Raw genomic sequence first — 23934 nt, 5'->3', positions numbered from 1 at the left:
ATGTCTGTCACAAAGTACGCTTTATTATTTAAACCTGCCCTACAGTGAGGCTCTTCACAAAAACAACATGTCACAAGCTATTAATGCAAAGCAGCCACAACTCATCGCAGGATCCAAATCTTGATCTCTTTGTCTTCAACCATAATTCCAGTGATGGCTTACAGCACAGTCGTTCCTGTAGCTGCACAAAGCACCCGCCTTTGAGTTGATATTTGGAATAACAGTTACGACAGGAGTGGGAAGTCTTGAAGAAGAACCCTTTTGTGTTCAAAAAGTCTGGCTTTCATATGCGGCACTTGATGTTCCCGTTCGTTTGAAAGCACAAAATCAAGCACAGACACCCCTGCCATGGATGAATTGAAATGTTTGTCCACCGCTGGAAGAATACAGAAATAGTCCCCTAGAGTAAATGGACTGTATTTATGTAGCGCTTTTTCTTGTCCTATTGACCACTCAAAGCGCTTCACAGTACAAGTCATTCACCCATTCAAACACATATATATATATATATACACCGCACTTCCACTGAGCGTTTTATATCAGTCAAACACTGCCGGCACAGTCATCAGGGGCATTTTAAGGTTCAGAGTCTTGTCCACATTTTGCCCACGGGGACATTTTGGCATGCAAACCAGGAGCCAGGGATCAAACCACTGACTTCCTAATTAGTGGACGACCCGCTCACCCTCCTGAGCCACAGTCTGCCCACCAGTGAGCTGGCCATTTTGTAGTGCTGTCCGCATGTTCAGTGAAAATGTCCACACGCCATATAGTGGACTAATGAATTCCACAGTACATGATAATAAGTAGTGTACAACCAGTGGTCGCTAACAGAGCAATACGCTCATGCAAAGGTGGCTGAGAGATGAGAGTATGTTCCCCTGTTACACCCGTCGCCTAGCAACAAAGCTACATAGGAAAATGTTCTTTAGTTGATTAAAAATGTCGCAATCATTACTTTTTTTTAGCCATGTACCGTTAGCTGTTCGGTTGAGTACTTGCATTTAAAAATAAATTCTCCTGCCGTTTTCGCGGCGCTTCTTGCCGCCATTACCTCTTTGAAAAAAACACTGAAGCGCAATGAATCCTGGGATATGTCGGACCGGGAAGGATCCACCCGATGGAAGGACACATTTGTTGCTTGCATTTTTCGGAGCCTTCAAATTGGGACAGTCTAGTCGCTGCTGTGACGCCATCGCTCTTCAATTGCAGCCGACAGAAGGACGCGGCCCCTGAATGGAGACGCAGCAGCTACCGTGATTTTCACGGCCGACATTTTGAGACGTCACACAGAAAAGCACAGGTGTTAGTGCTAACTTTAACGAGGCCTCTGTTCACTTCAGGCCCCCACTAATTAAGGTCATTATTAACACCTGTGCTTCTCCCACTGCGCCGTTTCAAAAATGTCCGACAGGAAAAAGACCTAAACGCTAATAAATGCGTTCATTACATTTTTATCTGCATTCTGTCCAGTGTCAATAATTCTGCCTGTTTTTTTTTAAATATTATATTGTGTAGTTGTTAAAGATTCATGTCAGGAAAAGTATGGAGGATTTTAGCTTTATATTTGTCCCCATAGTGACACAATTGTCTTCTTAAAAGGAGCCTCTCAGTGAGATGTGCTGCTGAAACTGTTCTACCCTTGGTACTGAATGAGACCTTGCACCTGTTCCCCCGTCATTTCATAAAGTTTCATAAAGCCGAGTTTGATTCATTCACTCTCCCTGGTCACTGATGCATCCTCCATCTGTTTTTTTTTATCTTTACTCGCAGTGGTGCCATCTCTTTTCAACGGACCAAGGTCTAACCCTGTATCTGCTATAAAGTACAGGCCTGTCAACAAACTGCAGCTTTTATTTGGTCTCAAATAGTCTTTCAGCCAAACTGCGATACTTTTATAATTCAAAATAAAAGTGATTTTATTGAACTTCACAACACATTGGTGAGAATCAGCCTTGTACTCACAGAGGGAACGGTGCAGCCTTCGACACGATGAAGTCGACCTCAGCATATTATGCGTTTAGAAGAAAATACAATGATGAATTAGTCTGGTTCAGTTCTGACCTTTACTAATAAAATGTTACAGTATTCACTGTAGCAGGGATTACATGTAAAACTCTTCACATACATAGTTAACACTCATATATTGTATTTTGTTTATAATATTATTTTTAATGATTTTGATGCATTTTAAATACCCCTGTAGCACAATCATATCTGATATCTGTATGCTTGGCTTCTAATCAGGGTTTCAGTGTCTTCAGAAGTCTAAATTGAATAGGACTAAAATTCAATAATCTGAGTTTTAGTCCTTTTGAAAGTCTTGAACATATTTAAATATTACATACTGGGGCTTAAAAACATTTAGGCAGGTCATACTTATGCCGATGTTTTCTCTTTACACTTTTGTAAAGAGAAAATACAACCATCAACAACAATGTGGAACTGATATTCGAGCCTTTTGTATTTGTTTGTTTTGTTTCCTCTCTTTATATTTTTTCTATGTTTTATGTGTCTTTTATGTTCATGTAAAGCACTTTGAATTGCCGTTGTGTCCGTAATGTGCTATATAAATAAACTTGCCTTGCCACAAAATACTGTGCTCAGAATCTATAGCAGTGCACTTGGCATTGGTCATTTGGGAATCTGATTCCTTCATATGTCATAGGTTTTAATTTTTAACTTAAACTACTGACCAATACTTATTTCCTAATACTTCAGAAACCTTATTGCATTTGCTGGATCATATTCCCCAGAGGATGATCCTGTCCCATCTTGGACTAGTTTTCTTTAGCAGGTTCCTCAGGTCCATTGGTCCACTTGGCCCATCATGTGCTTTGCTGTCACCCGTGTGAGGTTTTATACGAGAATCCCTGGTGTTGTAATGTGTGTTTTGGAGGTATGTGCAGTGTCAGTAGGTTATTTGTTCAGTTCAACACCCTCACATTGCGGGTTGTAGCCTGAAAGAAGCCACTGGAGGGGCTTTACAAATTTAGTGCTGTTTTAATGTTTAATGCTGGATCGTTCACTTTTGCTTCTTGACCTCTTTATTTCTGTTGCCTCTATAGTTTTGACATTCTTCTGCGTCTCGCTCCTCTTTCGAGACGTCTCTCACAGTGTACCTTGTTCTGTTAATCGCACCTGGCCTTACACACTCTCACATTTATCTGCTGAGATGAAAGCAGAAGCCTGCACCTATAGCCTCAGGTAGAAAACTGTATTATTAAAGACGGACAGACAGAGAGCTGAGGGTCCTGTCTGCTTCAAGAGTTATCTTTTACACTCCTACATTAGAAGAAGGTGGCAGATGTCAGGCGGACCATGACAGCTCAGTCATGAAGCAGCTCTCTGGTTCAAATAATGGAACATCTGAACCTAGAAGACAATTCAAACTCATTAAGTGAATGAAGTATTGTAACAGTCAGTGTTTTTTTTCTTTTTCTTTTTGTCTCTTAGTGTTACGCGATGACTTCAGACAGAACCCGCAGGACGCCGTGGTGGCGGCCGGGGAGACCGCCAGCCTCGAGTGTCAGTCCCCGCGCGGGCACCCTGAGCCCAACACCTTCTGGAGGAAAGATAAGGCTCGTCTCGACCTCAAGGACGACAGGATCACGGTGGGTCACTCTCCAGGGGTCCCCCTTCTGCCTTTTACACATAATCATTGATTCACTTTTACAGTGTAAAATACTTAATATTGAATGAGACCTGCACAGGTTTATAATTGCAAGCCTGTACCCGCAAAGCTCCGCACCAGACCTGACCCATTACCCGCAATTATCTCCAAGTAAATACGGACCCGCCCAGACCTGTTAACAAATGTCCTGTGACTGGACCCTTAACCAGTGATAAAACACACATGCTACATACACAGTCACACATCAAATGCTCTCCTTGCCCTGTTTTGGTGGTTGAGTTGTGTGTTAGCAAGTTTTACAAGCAGCAAAGCCACTGAGAATGAGAATGTGATCCATTTTGATGGACTAGCTTGTTCTCTGTTGGTAGTGACAGTTATTTGAGTGGGAGTGAAGTGGTGTTGAAGTTCTTTCACAGTAAAATAAATCCTGCGGCTGACGTAGGCTTTATGTAAGTTCACTTTTACCCATGCATGTAGCGAAATCTTATATAAATATATTATTTTTCTGGTAACACAACTACCAGCGGTTACCAGGTGCAGGACTCTGTATTGAACTGGTTGAATCTGACTTCACAAATTTCTATTTTTATTGATGCTACATTTTCCTCTTGCACTGCTGCTTCCTTGTGAATTTCCTCTACGGAGGATTAATGCATGTTATCTCATCTTATCTAATGTTTTCATCAGGTACGTGGAGGCAAGCTGACCATCTCCAACACCAAGAAGAGCGATGCAGGCATTTACGTGTGTGTGGCGGCCAACATGGTCGGAGAGAGAGAGAGTGAAAAAGCTCAGCTCTCAGTGTTTGGTAAGACGAAGTCAAAAAGCAACAGAAAATGACCAGTTTATTTGGTACCTACGAGCGCATACAGTATTTACCACTTTGTCAAACGTATATGTCTCCTCCCCACATCCAGAAAGACCCGTGTTTGTGCAACGACCTGTGAACCAGGTGGTCTTGGTAGATGAGAGCGTGGAGTTCAGGTGTCAGGTCCACGCTGACCCTCCGCCTACGCTGCGCTGGAAAAAGGAGGATGCGGATATTCCCCGTGGCAGGTGAGGGACGTTTGTGAATGTGTGTGTAGCGCCCTGTGTCTGTGTATGCTTCTGTGTGCATCATGAAGCAGTGAATGTGATAAATGACAAATGTTGAAGGAGAGCTCTGAGGCACTGAAAGATCCAAGGATGGACACGGAGCAGAAGCGTTTGATATATAATACTATAACAGACCTACAAGGATTAGTGGCATATAGAGAGTTCTACTATTTGATGTATTAAATCTAAAACTCATATAAATGCATTCAACTCATAATGTCAAATACAAACTGCTTTAACAACTATATTGAGTGATTTTTTTACATTAATTTAATGATAAAACTTTGAAAATTTAATCACACACAAAAATGTATTATGCTAATGAACGTATGCATGCACTAGGTGTTTAATATCTGATTTGGGGAAATCTGATTAAGAGGTATAACTTGATTTAATTTTTAACTAGAATGTTACTCAGTTGAGCTTGTACCTCCGCCGGGGCCCAACAGTCCCCTAATGAAACCACATTTAAATTCACTAGATCCAGATTTTTCCTCATCAAGATCCATGAATTATTACCTGAGAAGTCAACGGAAATGTTGAAAAGAAAGAACAATGTTAAAGAAAGTGAAAAAACATTCCTGGATCCATACCAAAGTTTAATGGATTCTTTCCTGTCACATAACGCTTCTGTCCACCATGTTTGATGGTAGTCTGTCCAGTACTTTTTGGGTTATCCTGCTACACAACAGACAAACAAACAATCAAACTGAGAGCACGTACCTCCTCCTAGGCTAAAGCCCTATCTCACCATGTTACAGCAGTGTTTCTCATAAATGACCTAGTCTGTGGTGGCCCGCCTTATTGTTATTTGTCGTGCCACAATTTTATAATGAACCAACAATCTTTTGATCTCATGTTAACGTAAGATATCTAACTTGGTGTTTAGCTCCTTCGCGGCATTGTATAGCTGTTTGAAGCACTTTTTGCAGTTGTGCACGTACCCGCAAGTTGTCCCTCTCATGTGAGAACTTGCATCACTCTGGACTGGGTTTGGTTGATGGACACTTGAACTGTAAATTGGAAATATTTCAATTTCTATTCAAATTGCTGTCAAATAGACGACATACCTAAAGTGTGTCAATGTAACAGATAAAGTACCTGTGATGCTCAGAACTTGATGAGTCATCAGAGAGAGACGACACACGTTTAACTCACACCTGTTACAAGCCATGACTGCTGACAACAGCCTGTCTGTCTGTCCACCGGTCTGTCTGCCTCTACCTGCGTTGTGCCCTCTACCTCAGTGCCCCTTGACTCCAGACACATGTCCTACTTTCAGACCTGCCTCGCCTCACTTCCCTCCTTCCACTCCTTTCATTCTTCTCCTAAACCCGTGGGCCTCCTGGGGAAGTCTGTATCTGGGTCAGGGATGTGCCGTGAATGGAGTCCTCGCCAGACTCTGGACGGACCTCGCAGCCCCCATCGATATTCTGCCCACACCCCTTGGAACATCTATTTCAGATGTGACTTTTTCTCACCCCTTGTGCCATTTCTCTGCCTGACTTCTCCCCCATCTCTGCATCAGTATGGCTGGCTAGACAATTTCACAGGATCTCTCACACTCAAAAGGGACCCCAGAGAGGGAGAGCCCGACTCCTCGCTCCCGTGCTCGTTCCCTCCGCAGCCCCTCGGAGGCGCTTATCTAAACTCTGGAAGCTGAGATGTTTCTGCCCGCTCTTAACTGTGCCGCCGCTGCACTACAGCGTGCTGCGCTGGTGGACGCACACCGATGCATGGAGCATCTCTATGAATAAGTCATATCTTGCTGCTCGGCTCATTCATCAAATTCAGTTTGTCAGACTGTGCCACACCCTTACTCTCAGACTGTTTGTCTATCTCTCCCTCTCCCTCTCCCTCTGTCTCCCTCTCTCCTCGGCTCGCTCTCTCCCACGCACACACACACACACACACATATAGGATAGCACAGCCCACACCACAGTCGGTGGCGCATCTTTATAAATATTGAAATAGTGGAACAGTCAGGGTTCCAGCTGAAAGCACCTTTCATTTTGCTTTGCCTTCATCTTGGAATAATTGCTCCCCCTTTCTTCTGCCTCTGTAGCCAAGTGTGTGCAGCAGAGAGTCTTAATTGTCTTAGAAAGTCTGCCTTTATTATATCAAAAATGACACAACAAACACTACACAAGTTGTCACAGCCTTGATTTAATTTCAGTGGTTATTGACTTATTTACTGTATTAAAAATATGAATATCTTAAAAAGAATGTGCAACCAACCTGTGGTGTCGCTTGACACGATGCCGCTCTCTCCGTCATCAGGTATGACATCAGATACGAAAAAGAGGACTTCCTGCTGCGGATCAAAAAGGCGTCAGTCAGCGATCAGGGCACCTTCACCTGTCTTGCGGAGAACCGCGTGGGTAAAGTGGAGGCCTCTGCCTACCTGACCATCAGAGGTGGGTAACCCGCTTGTGGACTAAAGCTCATAACCCAACCTTGATATATTTTGTATCTCCCAAAGCAGGCCGCAGGACAATCAGCCCTTTATTGCCCACTTTACGAGCGTTATTGCCCCCCTGCTGAAAGGCTGGGCCCGGCCACGGCTTCTCTTTTCATATAACTGGAGCTGATGTAGTTGATTGCTCCAGGTCTCCAGCCAGGCTCCAGATATGAACAATCCAACCTGTTTTAAGTGAACTGTTATGACCTCTCCTGGGGGTCTTATTCTCCATCCAGCCCACTCGCTCCATATTTACACTGTATCAATGGGAGGAAGCTATTTCATATTTGATTTTGTGGAAAATATAAAAATTGCTCCCCTTCTGCTTCCTGCTCTTTATGTCGTCGTTATAACCGACGAGTGTGAAAACTTGAGTAACAATCAAAATTGGAACCAATTGTGAACCCCTTGAGTAGGTCCATCATACATCATCATACATACTGAACATTATAGATCTCATGACATTAACTGTTCATTCCGTCGTTATCATAATAAGAGTTTTATTCTTCTTGCTTTCATTCTTGCATGAACAGTCGTACACCTTGAAAAGCTCCATGGTAATGTTTAAGATTTGTGATACATAGATATTTTTGAGTGAAAACCATTAGATAAAGCCAGTTGTGCTTATAATTAGGTAACGTATTATAATAAATGTTCAGTATGAGTCAGTAAACACTGATCACTGATACAAAACAAGCTCCTGTAAGGACAATATTTCAGAAAAATCTGATTTTTTTTCCCCCAATAAATGATCAATGATAGAAGAAAAAAAATAGACTTTTATTTATGCATCTCATTAGGTGATAGTGCTGTGATGGTTGCAGAGTTTGCAACATGGTGTCAGGTATTTAATTGGATATATTGAGCTGATGTTGAGAGATGCTAGACAGTCAGATGATAGTGATGAGAATTTTGAAATAAATAAATCTTTAATCCATCACTGGGCTGCACTGGATGCATGTTATAAGGCTAGAGCTGCCAAACAGGCCACGTGAGCCAGACGCCAGCTCTTCTAAAGAGTTGGGGTTTCCTCTTTATTTCACCAAGTTTGCCGCTAAATAGACATGGAAAATGTATCTTTACCTCATTTTTGAATGTTTAGTGGCATCACTCCCTTGTTTCAAAGTAAAAGCTACTTTTATTTGAGGGAATACCGTAGTCGTATTAGAAACCTCACGTAGCAGCTCCGCAGCAGGCAGGCATCAGATGAGCGGCGCAGCTGCCACAAGGTCCACACGCACCAGGCACAGCCCACACGAAAAGTCAGGGACCCCATAAAGAAATCAGTTTACTTTGTGAATGTGTTGTTATCATGACATAAGTTAAGTGTTGCTGATAAATCTGTTCAGTGGTTTTCGGCATCAGTTTCCCTCCCACCCCCCCTGACTGTTGCCAAGGTGCCATTTCCTTCAGGCCCATGCCATCACCTCTCTTCGGTGACTGAGCTTTACCCTTCTCCTCTTCCTCTAACTTCATGGATGAAAACCCAACTCCCACCTCATCCATTTCTGATTTTCATTCGTTTTTTTTTCTTCTGTCCCTCTATTCTACTCCTCTGCTGTCCTTCTCTCTGTGTCGTGTGTTTATCTCACCCACACCATTGTTGTGTCACCAGCTCGCCCCGTCGGTAAGTAAGAGCTGATGCCATTGTATGCATGCGTTGCTTTCAGTTTTTGGTCACAAACACACTTGCAGTATGCATGCACTGTTGTGGCATTCCACAAACACATTCATCGGACTAATATTGGACATGCATATCTACGAAGTTACTCTTAAACCCCTGAATTCCCCCCGGCAGTCGTCTCTAGAAGCAGTGGATTGACCACCTCACTTTTTCTTTTCCCAAATGGGCGTCCAGATATGGATGATGCACCTCAGTGGACAAATTTGAATTCAGAAGGACATCAAGTCGCCCTGCTAATCAGCCGGTATCATTCAATCTGATGTTCTGGCAGCTGGATGAATGGCTTGTGAGATTGGCATAATTAGGAAATAGCTTTTAAAGCAATAAGAAAGTCCTAATGCATGAACCTTTTAGCCTGCAGCTAGACCTTCAGTCCAAACTGTCTTCATGTATGCAGACATCTCTGTGCAAATATGCTGCTATTGTGTTGTTGTCTGTTTTACCTTTAACCTCAGAGGCGCCCCAGTTTGTGGTGCGACCCCGGGACCAGATCGTGGCTCAAGGACGCACAGCTACCTTTCCCTGCGAGACCAGGGGCAAACCTCAGCCCACTGTCTTCTGGCAGCGAGAGGGCAGCCAGGTGAGGATACTGATTCAAGCTGCTTTCAGACATGCACTGAACTCCGGGGAATCTCCGGAGGGGCTGTATGCGAGAACGCAAATGTCAGCGTGAGAGGCTCCAGCATTCCCCTGCCAGCCCTCTAGTAAAAACCCTGGATAATAGGGTTAGACATGAGAACACAGTAAGATCGTCCACAATTATCCATGAGTGAGTGGGCATGTTGATGACATTTCTAACACGTGACAGATGCAAAAATGAAAGAGGAAAAACAAATATGCTAATTTCTCAGGATAAAAGAGCAGTGCCACACTTAAAGAGGACATTGATGAAGACGTCAAGAGAGCTTTTGGTGATAAGGCGTAGCCAATGTGATCTCCGTGGCAGATTTTAAACATTAAGTCCTATCTCCTGCGTGCTGCGCCACCCCTCAGCAGAATGCTCCGGAGATATCTGTGCTGTTGAGAATGTGTCTGACCTCCGTAGAAAGTCTGGACCCTACTGTGCAGACATTTCCTGCAGTTTGTGTTTGAAAACAGCTTTTAAAAGATTTACTTGTTTGCGTGTCTGTAAGGATGTGTGCATGCTGGGGAATGAATTATTCCTCTCCGTACAGCCACAAATTCTGCAACCGCATCAAAAATAAAATATGTAAAAAATGTCCAATCATCGGACTTAAAGTATCAAACCCCCGGGGACAGCAGAGTACGATTCTGCTCCACGTACAGATGAGGTGGTCATTTACTATCAATCTGCACCAGTCTGACCAGCCAAATCACTTAGCATGCAACAATGTCATGTGCTGCATTAGAGTCATTAGACATAATGAAAGCAGGCTAATGTCCTTTGCTGCCCATCAGTTTGTGTGCTCGAGGTGCAGAGAGATGATGCCTCTATTTCATGACCATGACTGCGGGTTATCGCGGCAGGATCGTCACTCGGGGGGTAAACTGCCATTCAGGCCTAGTGGGAAAGAGATGCTGACCCACTTGTCTAACTGAATTGTACATAATTGTGAGAACATGGAAGTTAATCAGTCATGTTGTAAAGTTAAAATTCAATCAGCGCAGTCGTTCCCCTTTGCGACAATTTTCATGACGATTAAATCTTTTTTCACTAAGATAATCATGAACAATAGAAAAAAAGTGCGGCCATTCATTTCTCACATTCAAATAGAAAAAGTTCATAAAAAGTACAACTTTCTAACGAACATAGGAAGGGTTGGTTACTGAAAACCGGTGGGGAGACAATTGATGACTGTTATTTCATTTTTTATTATTCTACTTGGATAAGGCTTTATTTATTTTATATTTTCATTTTTATATTAGTTTCAATATAATAATTAAAATGATAAGGAAAAAAAAATGTTCAGTGTATATTATATTATTATATTTGTTATGTAATTGTGTAACAAGTTTTGCAATTATTTATAATGGTATATTTAAGTTGATATGTTAAATATCAATTCTCCTTTGCAATTAAAAAACCTGTTCTTATCGTTGATCAGTTCTGGCACCGTTTAGGCACCGGAATTGTTTAGCAAAAACCCCAAACACTACCCAACCCTAACTATAAGAGAGGTTCTTCAATTCTTCTCAAATGAATCCCATAATACTCAAGTTACTTTCCCACTTCCACTCCCTGCAGGACCTTCTGTTTCCCAACCAGCCGACACAGGGAGACAGCCGAGTTTCTGTGTCTGTGAGCGGCGAGCTGACCATTTCATCTGTGCAACGGTCTGATGCCGGGTACTATATCTGCCAGGCCCTCACTGTGGCAGGCAGCATCATGGCCAAGGCTCAGCTTGAGGTAGCAGACGGTAAGACTGGCCAAACACACACACACAAATATACACACACACACAAAAAACTAACATTTGCTAATAAAAATTACTTTTAAACATTTTCTACTCTAGGCAAAGCACATGCACAGTATTGGTGAACGCTCAAAACACTTTTGCATGATTGCATGGCTCAATAAACAGGTCATTTCACCGGAATGGAGCCGTTATCTTTCCCCCAACGATATCATCCAGAGGGATTTCCAATAGCTAAATAAGTAGATGACAGAGACACCACTGCTTCTCTGATATAAAGTATAAACTCAGCCTTTTCAAACTAATTTGATTTATAGAGGAGATGGAACTGAAAGCCCCTTAAAAGTGCCAACCACCCAACATTCAGCTTTAAGGCAGTACTAACTGGGTCAGCCATAACAAGATGCATTATAATTTAAAAAACCTTGTCAATGTTATTCTGTATTGGATGCCTTTTTATTGTGGTGCATACTGGGCTTTAGAATGAGATGAAACTTACCCACACAGGCTTTCAGCATCAACCAGACCTAATAAAACATTGAATTCCAGTATATCACCGGCTGTTTGTCTGCCCACACACATAAAGGTGAAGATGCATCTGTACGTTCTAAAAGCCAGTCACCCACAGTCCTCCTTTTCATCATCACCTCGCTGTGGTAAATGTGAGCGGCTCGACTAAAAGACTGAAACTGTGTGAAATAAAACTGTCTCCTTGATGGAGAGACGCTTTTGTGCTTTTTTCCTTTTTTTTTGACAAAGCTTTAACGTCGGCATTAAGTGCTGAGCCGCTGCCAGCTGGGAGCTGTTTATGCCCTTCTCTCCATTTGTTTCTTGGCGTGTCCTTCCACACATTATTAAATTAACATCTGTTGAAGTGTTTTTTGGAGAGGAAATCGCTCCTGTTCTGTCGCTCAGAAGAGATGGATCAATATCCAAATGTTTGCTGCAGAGCACAATGGATGGGACGCATACCTTTTGATTCATGGCTGAACAAAGATGGACGGAGTTTTTCGAAGCTCCGACAGTTTGGTGTTACTGAAGAGTGGAAGATCATCACTTTCCATCTGGTTGTCCAAGAGGCTTCTCCACTGATGGTTTCGATTTGGATTAGTGCTTCACGCTGGCGTGTGACAGACAGGTTTATAAATAATCCAGTTAGAGGTGAAATAAAGGGGCTTGCTGCATTTTCTATAGTTGTCTTTGTGCAGAAGCCAGCCAAACTTTCACTGTGCGATTCAAGCCTGCTATTAAGCTGATTTCAGAGTTGGACTGGGGGGGGGGGGGGGGTGCGGGGAGCGATCAGATGCACCCGATCGCCAGTCGGACAATCAGGTGACTTTGTGGCATTTCAGAAATTTTGGTCGTCTTCAGTACTCCATTCGATTCCTCAAACTCCTCACCTTTTTTTTTTATCTCACAGCATCTGTGCAAAAAGGCAAAACACAATCGAAAGAAGTTTATGGTTCGAAGCAATTGGACAGCAAGTAAGAAAAAGAAAGATATATAAGGGTTCTTACAGTACAGTAGCTAGTGAATATACAACAAAGTATCAAATGTAGTTTGCCTTCTCTTTTTAGGATGTTTCAAAACAGAGAATGACGCATATGATCGAGGCAACGTTTTCCTCACGTAGTTGGCAGCGTTAGCAAGCAAACTTCGACTTCTTCTTCTTCGACAAAGACACGAGTCCTGAGCTGTTCCGGAGGAGCTGGTGCAGAGTACAACGTGAGCAGCCAGGTCGTGTCCAGTGTCAGCACATAAATCCTGAGCTCGGGCTTCACATCTCAGGCGATTTACTCGTAGAGTGTGAGCTGGAATTTAACAACATTTCTAACGTCGCACAGTGTGTGCCCGACTTCAGTGAGTTCAGTTCTTCCAGCCAGTGTAAGAACTGCCATACACCCTCGTGGTTACATTTACTCCAGTTGGCAAGCAGAGGGAGGTTGTGTGTGAGGACAGAAACAAAGGCGCCGTATTCAGCCATTATTTTTTTCACTGAAAGTTGTTTGCAGCCTGCTGAGCATACAGACACAGACAGTTGAGATGCCACAGAAGTGGTCTGACAATTTTCTGTGGATGCGAAACTGGGTCATTGTTCCACTCCATTGTAACCGCAGTGAATGCAAGATTACCCACAGCCACCGCTCTCCAAGCAGGGGCAAGCTACACATTTTTCTGAGGCCATATTTCAAGCCTTACATAGGGGGTGAGTATTTGACACGAGCTCGACTCTGGGTGAACTTGAACCTGTCTGACAGATTCCTACAGACACTGAGGATGCCCGGAGGCTAATAGTGGCCGCTGCTGTGGTGCTCGATCAAAGAGCACGAGCCTGAACCCTGAGAGTTACCTTTCAACTCCAGCTTTGTGCAGTATTGTTATGGGATTTATAGAAATTTATGCTCTGATTATGTTAAATTACCTATTACATGTTTTAACAATAAAACATGAACAGCGAGTAAGCATTCTGCCTGAAAGTGGTGAACACCATTTTTTTTTTATTACCTTGCCACTAAAGGAATGAGTTTATGATTATCTTTTTATTGGACTACGGCTAAATCAGGAACAGCAATATAATGCTGCTGTGGGCTCCGGGATCACTTGGGATACGGGTAGCTTGCTGTACAGTAGATGTAATGATTTTCGGAAAATGCTCTGCTACACAGTATATCAGTCAGTATAGAGGCTAATATAAAAAAAAATATTTTTATATCGCCGCCAAGGTGGTTATTTTTTCATAAGCATTTTTTTGTGTGTTCGTCAGCAGGTTTACGCAAAAACTACAGAACCGAATTGCATTCAATTTTGTGAAAGGGTGGGACTATAGAAGAAACTATTCATTGAGGGGGCTACAATGGTGGGCCGTGCTGCTAACAAGCACCACTGGGACCGGGGGAAACATTTCCTGCTTAGACAATGCTTTTATTTCTCCAAAACATTTTTCACTCTAATTACGAGTAGAAGCGTAAAAGACAACCCATCCCGATGTTTTTTAATATTGAAACGGTCCTGGCTGAATTGAATGCCCACAGAAACCCCCACATATGTTACTGCCATGAGAGTTCGAGGTCACTGAACGTAGCCCGAGGACATAGGTCACAGACGTACCCATAGGCCAGGAAAGAATCCATACAATTTTAGAGTGAATCTGAATAACATTGCGAGATAGGGCATCGGCTTTGGCAGAGGTATGCGCTCTCAGAGTGCCCTTCTAGTTTGTTAGCAAAATGATGCAAAAACTACTGGATGAACTAACGCAAGCCTTGGTGGAAGGGTGCGGTATGAGTCAGGGAAGAGCCCATTCAATTTTGGTGTGGACAGGATTTTCTTTTTATATATATACATTTTCTTTAACATAATGAGATGAAGTTTTTCAACATTGTTGTTCATTTCTCATGGATGTTTGTGAACAAAAACCAGGCATGTTTAAGGGACTAACATTTATGAGTAATGTCTAATATGGTGCAGATCCCCAAAAACTCAGATCTAGTTAATTCACTGTGGTCTCATTAGGGGACTGTCGGCCCTTGGTGGAGGTATGTATTCTACTGAGTGCCGAAGTCCATGTTTTCAACGCCTCATGAATGCAAACAATTCAGCCTCTATAAAAATGGCACATGACACTCGGTTCCTCTTACTGTACTCTGCGCTGCACCTTGTTGTACCTGATTTGTCTCCTATTGTCCAGGACTTGTTGTGTTACTCGTTGTGATGAAAGATAAGACGGGGGGGGGGGGGGGGGGGGACCAGCTCTAAACACTTGCGTGAAAGGAGCCCGAACTGATAAAGCTGGAGAGCAGCAGTGAGGAAATTAAAAGCGTGGGGGTGGGGGGTGGGGGGTTAGTTACAAGGCCTAGAGAGATTCAACAGTGGAGAAATTACTGTTCCAGAGAGCATAGGCTGTTTTCTGGATGATATAACATGCTTTTAAAAGCTTTAAAGGAGGTGTATTGTTGCTGTGCTTGGCATGTTAATTCCGAGTTTAGTTCTGTGTATCGGTTGGGGGCGATGCCAAGAAGGAGGTGGTGAAGCCATGAGTCAGAGCAGAAAGAGCGAGGACGGGCATGGATGTGTTGAGAGGTGTTAGGAGGATGGTACGGTAATTAGCACTATGGGTGAAGCGTCGTTAATCCTCACCTAGTAATTAAAGCTCAAAGGTGTGATGCGGTGCCACGAGCGCACTGTCCTACTGTGGGAAAGGCTCACAAAACACTTCCTCTCACAACACATCCGTCAGATTGAGCCGTAACATACTGGGCCTGCAATCACTAATGCAACGAGCGAAATCACAAATTAACACCTTGCGTTAAGGTCACGTTCGTTTCCCTTCCTCGCTTTTTTTTTAGTGCCAACACAATGACATCGAAATTACCCTGCGAGTGGAATTCATTCAGACACCCGTTCCTTGATTATTATCCTTAGCCCTGAAGGACCGCCCACCACCCATCATCCGGCAGGGCCCGTCCAACCAAACGCAGGCGCTGGGAGGCGTGACCCTGCTCAGGTGTCAGGCGTCCGGGGAGCCCGAGCCCACGGTGTCCTGGCGGAAGAACGGGGCCAGCCTGCTGGGAAAGGACCCGCGGTTCTCACTGCTCGACCATGGAAGCCTCCAGATCCAGAGCACCAGGGTGAGTTACAGTGGATGCAGAGAGTTGAGCTTGAGAGGAGTCAGCATGCAGCTTTGTAATGGCCAACCATTAAAGGATAATTCCAGCTCTTACTTTCCCGAGCTTGCATTTTAACTGCTGAGGTCCGGGAACATGGTACCATTGCAGTTAATGAACATCCAGGTTGCACACAAACCCGATGACTTTAAAATGTATGATTATCTGACTCTAACAAGCAGCTGTGTTCTCAGATCTCAGCAATTAACTGGAGTGGCGGTTGGCGAGAACACTCTCATTATTAACAATCGCAAATTGTAGCCGAAAGCCCCAGAATAAGACCAACCAACACTGAAATGTTTTTGGTTGCTATCTGATTTAACTGTACGATAACAAGCATCCCACTGATGAACATAATATTTGACCAAGATTCCCTTCCTCTTTCCTACGCCACCACTTGATGGTGATTTTTATCAGGACCCGGGGATTAATTAATAAGAACAAAGAATTGTTAATTAGTCTCAGAGAGAATTCTTTAATCCAAATGCTTTGCACCATCTCAATTGAAAATCATGAAAATATATGTCTGCAAATAATCATACTGTGCACACAATTCACTTTCTACTAACCTACAACTCATACATGTGCACAGTGCCATGTAACAGGGGTGGATCCAAGGGCATCGGCCGGGGGGGGGCAATGGCCCCAGTTCAAATCTATGGTGCCCCTTACTGAATCAGGATTTGTGCACTGAGGTTAGACACAGAATTGGCCCCTAATTTAGAAAAAATCCTAAATTCACCACTAAGCGGGAAGGACTCCTAATTCTTTAACTGTGTTGCATTACTTTGATTACCCAGCTTTCATTGCACTGTCAATAAAAACAGCCATAAAAGATGATTCACATTTATTGTCCACACATGGATACAAACACAGACACACAAGTCTATTGTTTTCTACTGGAGGAAATATTCAATCTCTTGTCATCTGCCGGCTGCTATCAGTCGTATGAAATTCAAATGGACAAGAGCAGTCAGGTAGCTTTTAAAAGATGAATAGTGTGTATTGATTTTTGTAAGTCGTTAAAGTGTGCTATTTAGTCTGGACTCAAGGACGGGGAGCAGTGAGCGCAGTCTACAGGGGGTAATATAATGGAGGAAGTGCAATATATAGTGTCCTCTCACAGTGTCAGAGTGCTCTCTCGATGTCACTCTCTCTCTCCGGAGAGATGGCGTAGTTGTCAGGGACTCCCGAGGCTTCTGCCAATGTGAAATAGAAGAGTCATCTCTCTTCTTTCCTGTGTCAGCACTGATGATGATAATGTTGATGGCTCTGGGAAAGGAGGACGACTATTATTGGAGGAAATCAATTAAGAAAATTAATGTAAGCTCTTACCGTAGCTCTGCTTTTTCTTTTTTTTCTTTTTTCATTGGCTGGTGTTAAAATTTCCTCTCCATCCACTCTCGGGTGTTTCTCGATCCAAATGCAGGCCAGTGGAAGGTTAATGCTTTTTTACTGTACTACGAGCTGTGAAGCACCTTCAGGAGCCCAGACTGACGTAAGAGCTTGTAGGAACCGCCTGGGAGTTTTAAAGGGTTATTGGATTTAGCGGAACACGGCAACGCAGCACAGCCTGAACGCCGGCCTAAGTTATTTGTATTATTTAAATGAGCAGAGAAACTCTTTAGGGGCCAGTTTCACAGAAAAGGGTCTCACCTCTTTGATTTAACTGTCTTCCAGTCAGCTCTATTTCCTTTATTAAAGTTGGAAGCTGCAAACTATTGTAAGTGTTTGTTAATTATTAAAAATAATGTTGTAATCTGTGTTCCGTAGCTGGCTGACTCCGGGTTGTACACCTGTGTTGCCACCAGCTCCAGTGGAGAAACATCGTGGAGCGCCTTCTTGGATGTCAGAGGTCTGCTTCAATATAAAAACCCATATGAATAATTATCACTGTTTTGTATATCCCAGTATCCTTTGCTTTTCGCAGGTATTCATTTTGTCTCTCTTCCTTTGTCAGACTCCACCGACCTCCTAGACTTCATGTCTCACAATGCAACGGCCCTCCCAGGGCCGCCCTCCAAGCCAGAGGTCACCGATGTTACCAAGAGCAGTATCTCGTTGTCATGGGAACCGGGGCCAGAGTCGGGATCCCCGGTGTCCTCCTATGTCATTGAGGCCTTTGGGTAAGTCTGTGACCTATGGCCTCGGGCTACGTTCAGTGACCCCGAACTCTCATGGCAGTAACATATGTGGGGGTTTCTGTGGGCACACAACGAAGCCAGGACAGTTTCAAGAAAAAAAAGTCCTGATGGGTTGTCTTTTACACATCTACTGTTATTTGAGTGAAACATGTTTTTAGGAAATAAAAGCGTAGTCTAAGCAGGAAATGTTTCTCCCGGTCCCAGTCGTGCATTGTTGCCCCATCAATGAATAGTTTCTTCTATAGTAATAAAAAGATTCTCCTCAACTGATTTGATTGGTTCTCTCTGCAGTCAGTCAGTGAGTAACAGCTGGCAGACAGTGGCCGACCATGTGAAGACCACTGAGTACACAGTTAAGGACCTGAGACCCAACACCGTCTACCTGTTCATCATCAGGGCAGTCAATGCTCAAGGGCTCGGAGACCCCAGCCCCATGTCTGAACCTGTCCGAACACAAGGTAGAGATATAAGTGGCCTATGTATTGTAATGGATTCTAAGTGGCGAGTATCACTGTTCCACTCTAAGTGCTCTTCCTCTTCTTCCTCTCTCCCAGACATTAGTCCTACAGCACAGGGAGTGGACCACCGCCGCGTGCAGAAGGAGTTGGGGGACGTGCTGGTCAGCATGCATAACCCTGTGGTCCTCAGCTCCACGTCAGTGCAGGTCACATGGACGGTGAGTATTCATAACATTTAAGAAAAGAAAAGATAAATATAGAAAATTAAACTAAAAATGCTGAGACAATGAACATAATATACACCTTTTACTACAGATTGAAATATTTGGAAATAAATATTTGGTAAAGTGCAGTGGCACAGGATGATGCACGAAGATGTATACTGTAGTTGTGAATCATGTTGAAATAGATGTAAAAATGCATATATAGGCCGTTAGTATATAGGCAGGATGGTTATACGATATGAATATGACTAAAAATAGTGTGTGCTATATATATATATATATATGAGTCATACATATAGAATAGTATAATACTAATTGTATGTCCAAGTGCTAAAAACAGGTCAACTGGACTTGGTTGAGTTTCTTGTTGCGTACTCATTGTCTGCTTTGAAAAAAAAAGTATTGTGCATAGGACTTTAAGGTGTAAAAAGTCATTTTTATTAAAGATAATGGTGAGTGTCTGTGAGATGAGAAATTACAGCAACATTTATCAAACATGACGCCAAAGAAATAAAATATAAAGTTATGCTAATACTATTACTTTCAAAGCAGCAAAGCTATTTTTTTTCTAATCCTGTTTGAGAAGTATATACTTGGCATGCCACTGTGTTTTTGATTAGCTGGCGCACACATGCACACACACACACACACACACACACACGGAGTAAACATTATGGGGGCAGCTACACAGTCATAGACAGAACAGCTGGTGCTCCATCAATTTAGAATAGTTTGAGATGATGCAGGAATCAAGACTAATGTTTCCATTCAGGACAAATACATCACCATTAGGTGCTACATGTGTCACAAGTTTGCAGTCAGTGAATGTTATTTCTGTCTGTTGGCAAGGTGGCTCTGCTGCCTGCTGCTGTAGGTTAATGACACACCGACGACGGGTTTACACTAGTCTGCTATTTCATGCTTGTCAGGATGACAGCCGTGGTCTGTAATGCTGCTGTTAGACAGACACAGTGAGAGGATAAACCTGCATTTTGTGATCGATCTGAAGGGGACCAGAGATTGTAGGGGATTGTATGTGGCTTTTTGTTTCAGTAAAATGAAACTCTGATGACAAGTCGAGAGGAAAATAGAACAACAGAATATGCCTCCCACAGTGTCTATTTAATAACCATTATGTGCATTGTGTATATCTTCATAAAGCTCAGTGCTTTAGTTTTTCATATCCACCCTACAAAAGTCTGGGATTGATCAAGATTTCCAGTAATGACTGAGACCAAGACAGGTTGAAGTAAGCTCAACACCTTGTCGGTGTTTTTTAACAGAATGTTTTTTTTATTTTGTTTAAGTGTCAAAAAACATTATTTATTCTCAAGAAATTACTTAGTCTCATATACATATGTTAAAAGTCAGCAAACTGTCAAAAATGATATATTTATATACTGTATATATATAATATATAGAACTGTGGAATGGCAGTCGGAGAGCACCATGGCCCAACAGAAACCACATTTAAATTTACTCGATTTTTATTTGAATCGGCACCAACTTAAATACACAATTATTTTCTGAGAAATCATCACAAATGTTTAAAACTCTCAAAATCACACAAAAGATAATAAAAGAAAAAAATCCTGGTTACACCCCCTGATCAAGGAGGTATCGTGCCCTATATCACAGAAATAAGTTTGTGTTGTTTTTTTGCATAACCCTGCTATCTAACAAACAAACACTCCTTGGCCAAGGTTGTCAAAAAGGTGTTAACCATTATCTTCATTAAATGCATGGTGCCAAACTCGAGCCTGATTCTATCTCAGTGTCTACAGGCTATTCCTCCTGTTAATGGTTTTTTAAACAAATTGATAATAATTAAGACTGGTGTGATTTAGAAGAGTGGAACATCACTGCAAGGTTTTGCTACATGGAATTGGGAGGGGCCGCAGAGGCAACATAAACTGTGGTAGTTGATTTACTGCGCAGCCGTCCTCTAAGACAATGGGAAAGTGAAATGAGCGCTGGTGGAGGGTAATTCATTTTGATTCATGGTCTCGACCATAAATTTTATTTCAAGTGTCACTGGGGATCAAAAATGTGGGTGGAGCTGCTTCCTGTGTTTATAAGTCATTTAGATGCCCAAATCATTTAGTTAATGACATGCAGACAACAGATAGAGAGAGGGAGGGAGAAAGGGGCATGCAGAGAGGATGGAGAAAAGATATAATATATTTTGACTGCTCCGATGATAAACAGCTGCTTTATATCACTTGTAAAAGCTTTTTCTTGCTTCTGTCCCTGTTAACAAGCCATTACTATGAGTTGTGTCTGTTACACATTTTACTCGTCCCTTCAAATGGACAGGCAAAAATGAAAAAATAAAATTCAGACTATTTTGACTGAGGGTCTGTGGCTCGGGAGACACTGCTCAGCTGTGGCGAACACCCTGCTACCGTCGTCTTATGGTTTCCTGCTTCTCGGCTGCTAATTGCAACGCGTAATTAACCGAGCGTGCATTGTCGCTGACAGAGGGCACAAACTGAATGTTGATCCACGGCTCCACAGCAGTTTCCTCACAGATGTATGACACCTCCCACATCGTTACCGCACACAATGTCTTCATCCCCCCCCTCTCTCTTCCCTTCTCCTCTTCTCCTCTCAAGGTGGAGAATCCATCCCAGTTTATCCAAGGCTACCGGGTTCTTTACCGGCAAACGTCAGGGCTGCCCTCCCCAGGGCCGTGGCAGATACAGGACCTGAAGGTTGCCTCGGAGAGAGACATAACTCTCCCCGGCCTGAAGAAGGGCATCGTCTATGAGATTAAAGTGCGGCCGTACTTCAACGAGTTCCAGGGTGCAGACAGTGAATCCATGACAGCGCGCACCATGGAGGAAGGTAAGCGGACAGATTCGCAGACAAAATCAATTTGTCTGCCGACTTCCGTGTTGCGAGAAATGTAAGGTTTAGTCACTAATGCGTGAGCGGAAGCTCTGGTGTAAATGATCGTGCCTCCTTTTTTTTTTTTATTTAGCTGCTGTTGGTAATGGCTTCACTGCAAGAAATTAATGGATAATGGCATTTCAAGTACACCCACCCACGCACGCTGCTGCAGTGCCATGTCCCCTGTGTGTGAAAACAGGTCTCCCAGACAGCGCAGTGGGGGTTCGTGACAAGCCCAGGCCTCGGAGGGGTTGGTGGGCAGCCGAGGTGGGGGTGGGGGAGTAGAAACAGATCAACTCTCTCTCGCTCCGCTCCTCGGTGGACCCCTGCTGCCACGACTCAGTGTCACACCAACCAGACCTCTGTGATACGACCCCTCATCCTCACTAACGCACACACAATCTCATCACCAATAAACTCTGTTGGTGTTAACACCTCTTGAGATATTTCTTAGGTTAACCGTTTAATTAATGTAATGTACCATGTGCAGTATAATTTGATTAACTATTAGAGTGAATAACTCCCCCAAGGCGCAACAGTTCCCTTATGAAACCACATTTATCAATACCCTAGATTTTTATTTGGATTTGCACCAAACACATGCATCAATATCATATCAATATGTATTTTAATCAAGATCCATGAAATATGCCTTTGGAAATCTGTGAACATTTCAAAGAATGCCCTATTTTGTAATGTTAATCAAAGCAATGTACAAATGCACCGACTTCACCCACAAATTGGGTGAATTGGTTCATTCTTGGCCCCTGTCCCAGGTTTAGTCATTATCTGTTCAGTGGTTTTTTTCACGTCATCCTGCTGACAAACGAAAAAACAACCAATAAACAAACAAACAACAGTAAGGGGTGAAAATATAAGCTCCTTGGCAAATGCAGTTAACTTAGGCTTTGATCCATTATCATTTGTGTCAACACATCGAACTCCCAGCCAACTCCAAACTCAGTCAACATCAATCCCTTTTATGGCATAATCTTGACAATAACTAAACAAATAGTCAATGAACAATGTGGCTAATATTTATGAAACACCTTAAAATAGAAATGAGCTAAAGAAAATCAGCTATCACCAAAAACACAATCCCAAACCAAGTCCCATTCAGTGGCTTTTTCTGGAGCTTTCAAGTACATGGTCTTTATCAACAGTTACATTTTGCTTATCACCATCACTGGCGTGCATTTGTTGACTTACCAGCTATAGGTTGCTGTTATAATTTCACCTGCAGAATTCGTACACATTATCCATTGATTGATTGTTATAATGTGATCTTGAACTTTGAAATAGTCGTTATGCAATCCCAACTGAAGGTCCATTTACTACCTTTTTGTGGAAGTACCACCTCCTTACCCAGAAGTCCTCAGAGTGCTATTGATTGTCATCCAGCTAAACAGCTATTGAGCTCTCATGGCAACGGATCCTGCATCAGCTCCATCCACTTCTGTGGGTAAGAGTGAAGGAGTGGCCCTTGGGATGGGATTGTCTCGTCAAACTTCAATCCCCCCGAGGTCAAAATGAACTTTTATGCTCAATTTTACAAAAGTTGTGTTGTGCCTGCTGGATGGTCAGAGGGGGGGGGCCTCTTCATGGAAGTGCGCCATTAGTTTGACTGTGTGGAATATGGCTTGTACTCCGAGTTAGTCCTGAGGAGAGACTGAGTGTAAAAGAAAACTACCCACAGCATTTAAGTCTGATGATGAGGGGATCACAGTGGAAGAGGTTTTGATCAGGGGATGCAGTTGGTGAAGAAAGAGCAACTCACCACACTGGAGTCCAATTAAAATGCCACTGGAGGTTTTTTGCCGACGCTGTGTCTACTTGTGCTTCTGGAAACGAGGCATCGCGGGACACGAAAAATTTAAGGCTGGAAATGTGCAGCTCTGCAGAATCATGAGGAAAAACAGTTGCTATCCATCAAAGGTAGATTGGGAATGTGCCATTGCCTTTGTGAAACCCTTGCAGGGGGCATCTGGGGGGTCTCAGAGGTCAGAACAGCTGATGTTTCTCACTGCATACAGGGGGGGAAATGTGTATCAAGATTAATGATCCTTGAAACCCTTCGATGAGTTTTGTGTTGTGAGCAATGTGGCCGGAGGCAGTTGGCGCCATGACGTCAGCGTCATCACAGTCGGCAATAGGATGCTCAGGCTTTCCATCCTGCACTGCTGCTGCAAAAAGAAGTTAACGTGTTTAGTGCTGAAGTCGCAGGTAGAGATGAAACTCTCCAGTCTCCTCTGGGCTCTGGGTAATAACCAAACTACCACTTCACTTTAAAACTTCTTATTTAA

At 43.1% G+C, this 23934-nt stretch overlaps 1 protein-coding gene across 3 annotated transcripts in view; it reads left to right on the top strand.

Annotated features, from left to right (window-relative positions):
* Window positions 1-23934, top strand: part of LOC117774477 (roundabout homolog 2-like) — a 91663-nt gene that overhangs the window by 46687 nt on the left and 21042 nt on the right. For 2 of the 3 annotated variants that reach the window (XM_034606942.1, XM_034606941.1), the window contains exons 3-15: window positions 3457-3614; window positions 4322-4442; window positions 4552-4690; window positions 7010-7146; window positions 8806-8817; window positions 9330-9454; window positions 11081-11252; window positions 15672-15877; window positions 17687-17768; window positions 17874-18039; window positions 18349-18515; window positions 18612-18733; window positions 21355-21586. In XM_034606942.1, the coding sequence (XP_034462833.1) occupies window positions 3457-3614; window positions 4322-4442; window positions 4552-4690; window positions 7010-7146; window positions 8806-8817; window positions 9330-9454; window positions 11081-11252; window positions 15672-15877; window positions 17687-17768; window positions 17874-18039; window positions 18349-18515; window positions 18612-18733; window positions 21355-21586 (1839 nt within the window). The remainder of the gene's footprint in view (window positions 1-3456; window positions 3615-4321; window positions 4443-4551; window positions 4691-7009; window positions 7147-8805; window positions 8818-9329; window positions 9455-11080; window positions 11253-15671; window positions 15878-17686; window positions 17769-17873; window positions 18040-18348; window positions 18516-18611; window positions 18734-21354; window positions 21587-23934) is intronic. The other variant, XM_034606940.1, reaches the window with a different exon arrangement.

This window comes from Hippoglossus hippoglossus, chromosome 14, assembly GCF_009819705.1.
Source record: "Hippoglossus hippoglossus isolate fHipHip1 chromosome 14, fHipHip1.pri, whole genome shotgun sequence".
Classification (NCBI taxonomy): domain Eukaryota; kingdom Metazoa; phylum Chordata; class Actinopteri; order Pleuronectiformes; family Pleuronectidae; genus Hippoglossus; species Hippoglossus hippoglossus.
The sequence above is the reverse complement of the archived record's forward strand: the minus strand, read 5'-3'. Positions and strand labels throughout refer to the sequence as shown.